At 29.5% G+C, this 10790-nt stretch overlaps 2 protein-coding genes across 4 annotated transcripts; one reads left to right on the forward strand and one right to left on the reverse strand.

Moving 5' to 3' along the window:
* The first annotated feature begins 817 nt into the window (after positions 1-817).
* On the forward strand, positions 818-3991 carry LOC119670222 (cilia- and flagella-associated protein 20-like). 3 transcript variants are annotated; one of them, XM_038080399.1, is made up of 6 exons: positions 818-959; positions 1029-1130; positions 1190-1377; positions 1442-1720; positions 2961-3304; positions 3468-3991. In XM_038080399.1, exons 1-4 carry the CDS (start codon positions 893-895, stop codon positions 1685-1687), a joined length of 603 nt encoding a protein of 200 aa, XP_037936327.1. In that variant the 5' UTR covers positions 818-892; the 3' UTR covers positions 1688-1720; positions 2961-3304; positions 3468-3991. The 3 variants fall into 3 exon arrangements, with proteins under 3 accessions (XP_037936327.1, XP_037936326.1, XP_037936325.1); XM_038080398.1 differs by having other exon boundaries at positions 2979-3304; positions 3468-3990; XM_038080397.1 differs by lacking the exons at positions 818-959; positions 1029-1130; positions 1190-1377; positions 1442-1720 and having other exon boundaries at positions 3468-3987.
* A 2521-nt stretch (positions 3992-6512) lies between these two features.
* LOC119670223 (cytosol aminopeptidase-like) lies at positions 6513-10578 on the reverse strand. Its single transcript, XM_038080400.1, has 8 exons — positions 10017-10578; positions 8429-8547; positions 8241-8376; positions 7686-8191; positions 7403-7622; positions 7080-7329; positions 6952-7025; positions 6513-6895 (listed from the first exon to the last, which is right to left on the reverse strand). Exons 1-8 carry the CDS (start codon positions 10134-10136, stop codon positions 6722-6724), a joined length of 1599 nt encoding a protein of 532 aa, XP_037936328.1. The 5' UTR covers positions 10137-10578; the 3' UTR covers positions 6513-6721.
* Between the last annotated feature and the right edge of the window lie 212 nt (positions 10579-10790).

Genomic DNA, 10790 nt, shown 5'->3' on the forward strand with positions numbered 1-10790 from the left:
ATCATATTGATGAGTTTCATATTTAAGAAGCATCGTTTTGTCTTAATCTACAAAATAAACTTGGCAGTGTAGTCTTTCAGTTTTCTGCAAAGTTTTGACTGTCTATGAAGATAGTGTTATTCAAAGAGCGAATTGTTCTAACTTATTTTAGCCGGGTTGCTTTTTATATGTAATATTAAGATTGCCAAGAAGTTTGCCGGGTTGCTTTTTTTATATAATGCTGAGATGATCAAGAATTGAAGAACATCATAACAGAAAAGACTTTGTAAATGACCGACAGGTTAAACAGCTGGTTTATACGATGAAGTAATAATTAACGCACATATGAAATTACCTGAAGCCAAATTTTGGATACTTATATGCTAAGGCTATAAAAAAAGAAACCTCACAGAATGGGACAAAAGTAAAATCTTGAGTAAGTCATGCTGGCAGACTTATTTTATTGTTTTATGGTACTTCATACATTTCAAAAATATAGCAATTAAAAAATAAAATGTGTTGACATATTGCCAGCATTAGGTCTCTTGATATCACAGGGCAAAATTGTTTGAATAGATTTTTTAAAAATATTTGAAGATAATTTTATCTATATAATTTAATCTGATATAGAGACCAAAATTCATTTTAAGTTTATTTTAAGGTTTTACTTTGACCCAAATCATAAAATTCAGCTTATATTGGCACCTCACTGCTAGACCCTGCTAATTTTTATATGAATTCTCATAATTTCAAGTTTTTTTTTCCATGTGTGTATATTCGCTTTTCCTGTCAAACATATATAAAAAAGTATATTATATAAATGCTTAAAATTAAATAACAATTTTAATTCTAAATTCAAAATTTGCAAACTAAAGTTCTTATCATTTTGGTGGAATGTAAATTTGGTACCATCATGACTTCAAACTGGAACAAATCCAGAATTGTACAAATAACTGAAGAAAATTTACCGAATAATGAAAGTAAGTAAATATAGACACATATAGAACTTCTATTTTTTTAAATTTGACTTCTTTCTATATAAATTATAGCAAGTTTTATGGTAGGTGGAACTTTATATGTCATTAAACAGCAAAATGTTCGTACTACTATTGAAATGCGACGATTTCAATACAGTAGATTATTACCAAATGGTAAATAAAAAGATTTTTAGTGAATATATGAACGATTTTTAACATAATTGATTTTTAAGGTAATCTAATACCTCTGAATATGGACAGGAATGAAACTAGTTTCATTGACGATTACATTAATTACTGTAAATTACAAGCAAAGCCAAAACCTACAGTCGTAACGCCTATAATACCAAATTTGCCTACACAATGCACTGGAATTATACATTCTAATCCTACCGTGTTAACTGTAAACGTTACAACTCAGGTACTTAAAACAACTGATCTATGTCTTAACTTTGTATTTCTTTTACTAATTATTTTTCGCATAGACAAATTTTACACGCGATATTAGCACTTCAACAGAATGTACTGCCCAACCAAAGATACAGTTTACAACCACTCAAAAGAACAAAACAAAATTAAATAGTCATTATCCTTGTTGTGCTGAATATATTCTTCATAAAAAGAAGAATAAAAAAAGAAATCATCGAAAGAAGAAAATGCATTTATCCCCATTTTTAATAACTGATAGTGATGATAGTGAGGTGCTTGGAAAAAATCAAACAGTCGAATAAGTCAAATGTTGTAAGATTCAACATGCTGTTAAGGTAAACTAGCTTCCTTAAGCTGTCAATGTACCATATTTCTAGTATTTTTATTACATATTTAAAGACTACAAAGTAATTTCTGTAATTAACGAGAAATTTATATTCACAAATCATACAGTTCATATAAATGTTTTATTTATTCACGAGAAGTATTAATAAGTGCTTTACATAAGATAAGCTTATTGAGTCTCGATCCGGTTTTCAAAATATAGAGTTAATGCTAACCCGCCCTTTCTATTTAGCTCTTACTCGCTTTTTTTTTGCTTCCATTTTTATTTCACATTTTTAACTCTTACAAGAGCCTTTATGGCCTATTTGAATACACAAAGCTCGATTAAACTACAATACTTGCTGAGCCAATCCTTTAATAGAGCATGCGATTAAGCGCAGTCACTGGCAACTGTACCCCATATAATTAGTCCTCAACCACTGTAGCGATAGACTGTAGGTTAATCCTGCATTGAGCATTCATCTTACTACTAATTATATACTCCATTTTAACGCAAAAGTGCAATATCTTCACTTAGAGAGTGTGGTTTATACTACGCCTGTTCTATCTATACATTTGATATGTATACTAAGACAATTTTCGATATCGATTTCAATAATTTCATTGAACAACAATATTTCACTACGTAGTGTTTTGAGTTTGGGAAGTAATTCCTTGGTCCCATAAAAGAAAAAAAATTGTATGAATGCAATGATCAATTATTCCAATTATTAACTACTTATATATTATTTTCAATTCATTGAATATCATTTAATTTTATCGAAATGGGTTAAATGAATATTGATCACAAACAAATCCTTCCTCTCTTCCTTTCTTCCCTCCTTATCCAATAAGATTATATTATTTCGCAAACTGAAGAATCACATTTTTAAAGTTATAAAACTTTTAAATGAAATATTTTTGCATTTATTGAAGAATGTTATATGTATCGATTATAATGGACTATATAGTATAGTCTAACTTATGTTAGACTATATATCAAATCCATAATGAAAGAGACTTGAAGCAACTAGTTGATGTTAAGCAGCTTACCGTAGCAATTAATTGCTGTTAATATATACTCTGTGAATATTTTTACAAAATCTTTTTATTAATTAGTAAATATAACAATAATTCAGAAACAATCTAAATATTCCATGCTTTGAAATTATTATTTATATGTTAAAAAAAATAAAATTTGAAATATTTTTTTTACAAGTTCAAAGCAAAAATTTTAAATATACACATCAGATCAAAAATCTTTTTTAGTAAAACATTTGATTGTGAATTTATGATAATCTAAAATGGCGGGATGTGATCAATTTTACTTTCCTCGTGCAAGGGTATTTTCTTTACTGAATAGCATTGATAAACGGCCAATTTGGTTTTGGGGAATACATAAATGGACAGATGGATGTGTTAAACGCATAACGGATATGGAACTGCAAACTTTAGTATTACAAATTACAGGAAGTTGCATTGATAGAACATTCATCTGTTGTCCTCCATGGACAAATAGATACCTCTTCATTGACTTTCCTGTGATCACAATGCTAATTAAGAATTTAAAGCAATACTTTGTTTTTGAATGGACCGTAAGTTAAAAACAAAAATTTTCATTTATGCAATTATATTATATGTATTTATTCATATTTAATAAAGTAGTTGTGTTTCTAAAACATAACATATTATTATAATGTATTATTTAGAAACACATCAACAGAAATAACAAATATATTTATATAAAATATTTTTAAGATTATTGACGATGAAGACAAAATTCGTCGTTTCCGCGCCTCCAATTTTTGTTCTGTGGCACGTGTTTCTCCAACTTTATGTTTGGTTCCAATGCGTTTAGTTGATGGATGGAATCGAATACGTTTTGATCAGTCATCATTTGCACAGAATGCTTACGGAACCAATTTTCGACAAACTATACGTTTACAAATACACGCAAATTGTCAAATACGTTACTTATATCTATCGAATCGGTTTCTAGCCGAAGACGAATTACCTCCAGATCTCCAACTTCATTTAAAAGAGCCAGAAATTGAAATCGAGAGGCAATCACAAATAGGTAGTAGTGATACGGAGATTTCCACATCCACATTATGTATGGAAATTTAGTTTTTAAATTTAAAATTATTTCAAAATTTCTTAAGCTTGAAATAAAAAAAATATATATTTTGTTTTTATTCGAACAAACTTCTATAAACTTCTACTACAGAGCATCAGTTAAAAATTACCAGCAAAATAATTTTTTCTCTAAAATCATTGTTAGTAACATGCAAGATACATTATGATAGGATTGCATTATATTAGCCCATTTAAAAATTATAATAAGCTTTAAATTAATTATAATTCAAGCAAAATATATGTAAGAAGTCATTATATAGTAATCTAATTCATTCCACTTAATTTTTTAATATTACGCTCTACCTACATATTAATTTTACTTCAGTGAAATGAAATAATCGAAGTAATTATATGAAGGTCATTCACACTGCTATCTGTACATTACCTCAAAAGGTAATATGGTAATATTTGATAAGATTAGAAGCTCCTCATATCATTTATAAATAAATATTATCTTTCATGAAAACCAATAAGATTACTTCCGAGCCCCTCTTAAAAATTTTTAAAAATGTATATTTTTTGCGTTTCAACATAATTCTTCAACAATTTTATCTTATTCCTAACCACTAGATTGTATGAATTCAAAAAACAAGTCTTCAATTCAATAGGTGCATAAAGTCGTAAATAATATCTCTATGGACTTAGGTATAAAAGAATTACTATAGTGGCCTATGTGTTTCTAAAGCCATTGATAGCATGTGACATAACGGACGCCTTCATATAAGATGGTGAATATATTATCAAAACATTGCTACTATTTATTAATTATACTATTATACTATACTATTATTGTTATATAGTATAATATATGGTTTGTGTAAAAGAGATAAATTGGTAATACAAAAATGATTAGAATGAGGCTTTGTCCCCTTTCTAATTTACATAGCAGATATATCAACTCCGCTTGGAAACCATAACATGATACCCACAATTGCTGATAAGACAGCCTTGTCATTCATGTACATATTAATATCATAATAAATAAAGTAACTAATCAGCTTACAAAACTGGGTATAAAAATAAATGAAGAGGTATCAATACAACTCACCTACACAAATAAAAAAGACATAGGAATGCCGTTTAAGATTCACAATAAACTAATTTGTACTAACATGAAATCTAAATATTTTGGAATGATGACAGACCAAAAACTCATCCAAAGGATATAAAAACGACCCATGCCTACAGATAACTATGCCTACTACACCCATGCAAGTACACATAAGCCTTTTCAATCTAATTCCATCTATAGTCGTAATTGAATATAGAACAATGCTTCAGCATAAGAGTATTCGCTTTTTGTTGACATAACAGAAAAGAATCTTCTCCCTCGATAGCATTCTAAAAAGTAACAGAATATTACATTTAAATCTTCCTCCAAACTTTTTATGTATGTGCATGCAATGTCTATGTAAGGATACTATTTTGTTATATTTAAATTATAAAACCATGAATGCTTTATGGTTTCTATTATTTTACTATCATAAGCATTTATTTTCTTCAGCAACGTCCTACTCTTGAATTCAACAACCCTAAATTGGCAATTTTAAGATTATGAACCCGTTCCGTAAATTTTTACACATTTTCGTTAAAATTAATGTTCTTAATCCATTAGCAATAATACCTAAATCATGAATTATTTAGGATTCACTTATTCATTATATTAACCACACAACATGGCATGTTGGCGTTTCAACTGATCTCCATTAACATCCCGATTTGTATGAAGAGATTACGACCAATCTTTTAACTTCAGCTTAAAGTATGTAATGTACCTAAAAAAACTACTATCCCGTTTTTTGTCCTATTAACTGTTAAATAATATTTATGTATTTTTTGAAAAAACAATCCTAAAAGTGAATTGAATCAAACAAACCCATTTGAGCTAGAGACTGCGGTGTGCTTGTATACCGGTCCTTATAAAAAACAATTTAGGGAATAAAAATTTATTCTTAAAAGATTATAGCAGATATCCTGAAACTTTAAATTAATATTGATTTCTGAAGCATATTTAACATCCGTAGTATCCTTATTTACAGCATCGGTAGTATTCTATTACAGTAGTAGATACGACATATATTTTAGTAAAATATATTAAAATTATCATAGATTCTAATATTGCATATAATTGAAATGTCAAATTTGGAAGTAAAATACTATTGATCGAACAATACTCGTACACTGTATCCTTAACAAGTGTCAGTATTGACCCATGAAAAGTTATAAGACGTTCTAAACTAATTGTTATGATAAATTTTCCGTATTTTCCAGATAATATCTTCTGCAATATTGCTGCTGCCAGACAGCTGTAAAATGTCATATTTTGCAATATTTCAAATCCTTACTTAATATCAATGATTAATAATTAAACTAATTAGAGTAGATTTAATTTTTTTTATATTAATTCTTTTGAATTATTTTCAATATTTTCGCTAAATCATTAAGCCTGAGATTTTTGATAAATGCATGTGCATACATACAAACTTAAAAAATAATATAATAGTCTTTAATACTAATTAATTTTTGGCCACCAAAAAATTAATTTTTAATAAATTATTTCATTACATAAAAAATAATTAAACACCACAAAATTTCTTTTTTTTTGTCTTTCTATGCAAAAATATTGTTTAGAATAATATTGGCTACTATTATCAAAATTCCACAATATTTCTCTAAACAATGTTTCACATTATTAGATTTATTTAAAAATATAACATGTAAGTCTTTTTTTTACATTACTTATATCAGTAAATTTTAAAAGATATAAATATAATTGAGTTTCCAAAATAATTTTCATAATCAATATTAAAATTACTTTGGAATAAATCATCACATCCGGGGTTATCATCGCATAAAGAAAAGAAAAAAAAAGTAGTTCACTTTCTTTTGAAATTATCTGGACAAGCCATTTGATACAGAAATTGTACTATAGTACGAGTAGGACGACCAGTCATATGATCTTTTGCTAAATAAGGAATAGTTCCAAACTTCGATAGTAACCCTACTCCTCTCGTATCTAAATGTGCCCAATCAACGCAAGGCAGCAGTTCCTACAGATAATATTAAATCCATAAAATTATTTGATTATAGTAACATTATAGCTTACATGCAGTATAGCCGCAGCAAGACATGATGATGCTGGCCCTACACCATTGTTGGATATATCAAAACTCACATTTTCTTAAATGGAATTATTAATTTTATAAATTCAAAAATGTTTAAGCATTTCTTTACCAGTGACAAGTTTTTTGTAAAAATGCCATAATGGAAAACGCCACACTCGATCGCCTGTTATAGCACCTGCCTTTTGGAATTGCTTCCATATATAGTGCGAATTTGAATATATACCAGTTGCTCCACCGCCTAAAGTTTTTTTCACGCCATAGCCAATTGAAGCGACATCAATAACAAGACGTGGTTTATAATTAATTTGTCCGAAGAGCAAGGGGTCAGCTAAAATAACAACACCTGCTTTGTCAAGATCCTAAAAAGGAGATTTCAATATATTTGCAAAAAAATTCTTTAATAATAAAGATTACACTATGACATTTACTTACTCGAATAGACATTGTTTTGCCATTTAATAACCTAACAATGTCACCAGGTTTCGCTGACATACCAGATGGCATATTTTCACACAACGGAAGTATAGCAGTTAAATTAATGGGTAGAGAGAGAGCTGCTGCGGCTCGCATTGTTGCCACCACTACAGCAGCTCCAGACATGGCGCCACGGAATTCATCCATGTCTCTACAACGGCGCAAATTTATTCCACCGCTGAAAAGAATTTTATTTACATCTTTAATAATAAAATCTAATCATTTGAATTTATGAAATAACCTATTAAATGTCAAGCCTTTCCCAACCAATAGAATTGGCTTATCTTCAGGTGAAGTACCACAATAATTTACTTCTATCATAATTGGTGGTTCGCACGACCCTTTAGCTATCATCAGAAGTGAATTAATTTTTTGCTGCTCAATCCAATCCATTGTTCTTATCTCAACTGAGGCACCGCATGGGCAGAGTGCATCGACAGCGGCTTGAGCGAATGTTGTTGGTGTCATTTGATTGGCTGGAGCATCACTTAACCGACGCGCAAGATTTTGTGCTTCGGCCTTGAACAATCCACGTGTCCATGCTTCAACGTCAGTACTATCATACATTTCAATTTTTGGTATAACAAGACGAGTTTTCGAATCTTTATTTGCCTGATATCGCCAAATACCTAAAGAAGCCCCTTCTGCTGCTTGTTCAGCATATTCCATGGTATCGAGATGAACTTCATTCATTCCATGATCTTGCAGAGTGCGAGCACCAACTGCAGCAGCAACACGGACATTTTCCTAAAACTTTTATTAAAAAAATTTAATTAGAATAATGTTGACTGCCTACCATTCCTTCATCAATCATTTCGAGCTCATTAAACCCTATGCCTTCACGACCGACTCCCACTACAGCAACTGTACGATATTCAGTATCAATATTACTGAAAACCCTGCCGCGACCAACTTTTCCGTTCAACTTGCAGCTATATAGATTGGTATTATTTTTGAAATTGCCTTTTGGTTATACAAACTCACCTTTTAACTAAATCATATAGTTTTCCATTTACTCGGTCATTAAATTTCTCACCACTTTGGGTGAATTTTATATCGTCACCTTTCTTTTCACGCTGATATATCCCAACAACAATTCCTTTCTGTAAAACAAATTTAATTCGAAATTAGTTGTCATACTATGATATACAATTATATTACTCTTAATTTTAATATCTAATACGAGACATAATCTGTATTATTTAATTAAAAGTAATTTGAAGTAATTTTGGTATCAGGGTTTTTTCGATTGTGAATCAGTACAGGAAATGCTCCAATTACAAATATATATGGTGTCGTTCCAAAATATAAATGCAAATTTATATATAGTTCTAAAGTCGGTTTAGTGGGTTTTAGATCCTGTCATATCAGCAGATTACCTACTTTTTATTGGAGATACTTGTATTTCTTTTTTCACAAGTCTGGGCAACGCTAAAAATTGTAAACGCATTTCTGCCGATTTTGCTAATATGTTTCTTATGATCAAAGATCTATTTAAAAAAGAGTCGATATCTCTATGAAATATCAGTTAATAGATATTTTCTTCGAATTTCAAACCACTCGGAAAATAATTTATCTTTTTGGAGATATTTTGTTAAATATAGCCTGATATCTGTACTATTTCTGTACTGAGTGCTATTGTTAACTATTTTCTTAAACTATCAGCAATTACTATGGTTAAAATAAGAATTGAGAAACAAGGCGAATGATAGCAATGCTAAAGCATTATGACTGTCTCCCAGTCTTATATTCTAGACTATGCCAGGAACAGTTGGACTTTTGGATGGTCAACGCACTGCTATTAATGAAGATAATTGATAGCAATACTAAAGCATTATGATAACCTCCGATTCCTACATTCTAGACCATGCCAGAGACAACAATAAGAACACAAGTACCACTACTATTTTTGTTTGCCGAACGAGACGGATAATAATCATAGTTCACTGTTCTTCTTGGAACAAATTATTTAATGAGTGGCTGGTTTCCCTGGCTGAAACTGTTGATATCGTCAAGAACGGATCATGATTTTAGCATATAGTAGCCACGCGTAATGAATATTGGCCACTCAAAATATTACATTTCAAAAAATCGCAAAATCTGATTTTGATCATTAAGTATATTAATCAGTTATGCATCTTTAACTCTTTACTTACAAAAACAAATAAACGACTTTTGCGTTATTTACTTAAAAAAATGTTAAATTAACATATCGTCAAATTTTAATAAAAGATTATTTTTTACTGTCAAAAATTAAGAAAAAAATTATTTTTTACTTTGTTGAAAACAGTGATTCTTTGCATGTTGTATTAAGAATAGATATTTAATATAAGACACTTAATAGAAGTGTACTGGACCGTCCAACTTTTTGAACAAACCCCAAATCTAACCTTTGGAACTCTACTATACATTACATAATATATGAACTGAATCAAAGGTTCAGAGTGATCCGTTAAGCAGATCACTACAAAATTTTTTGACATTCACAGCCTAATTTCATTTACATATTTATACCATAAATAAAAAATGTATCGTCCTTTCATAACAAAAAATAAAATATTTTGCTACTTACGAAGGTACCCTTTCCGCAATCCATGTCCGCAAAATTTCTTGAAGCCATAATGCGTACTCCAGTTCTTGCAGCTGGGAATAATGCCATACGCATTCCATGGTATACACGACTCCAAACCATTTTGATCGCTTGATGTTAAAAGCGAAAAAAATGGATAAACTAATTTACAAAAAATTTCGCCAGCGAAAAAACTTCGCTAAAAATTTTAATTTAATTTTGACTATAAATTTTTTATCTGCCGACCAATTTCGAAACCAACACACAATGAAATGAAAAATTATGATTTTAATTTTGCTTGACTTTTTTCATAACATCAATGCTAATGTGTTTAATATTTATATAAAATTACTGCCTTATCGTCCTGAGAATACAAAAATTTTTTACTTTCATAAAATTTACTACAAATCGACAGAATGCCACTTTAGTCTCAAATAGATATTGAATTGTTTATTGTGAAGTTGATCCTGAATCTCATGTTCCTATATCTATATTAGAGATTAAATTATCTCTGTCTATATAAAGACATGTATAAAAAGTGGGATAAAAAAATGAAAATTATTTTCGAATAAAATAAAAATAACTGGCAATGCTATTTTAAATTGACATTTATTTTAAATAATGAAGATGACAAGCCAACATAATTGTTATTGTTAAAATCAAAAAAAAAAAAGGATAAAGATACATTTTCGAATGTGCAATGTATGGTATGTTACAAAAAAGTTAGATATATCTCGATAAGCAGAGTAAGTTCCAAGTACTATTAGATTACTTTGG

This window comes from Teleopsis dalmanni, chromosome 1 (genome assembly GCF_002237135.1).
Source record: "Teleopsis dalmanni isolate 2A chromosome 1, ASM223713v2, whole genome shotgun sequence".
NCBI lineage: Eukaryota > Metazoa > Arthropoda > Insecta > Diptera > Diopsidae > Teleopsis > Teleopsis dalmanni.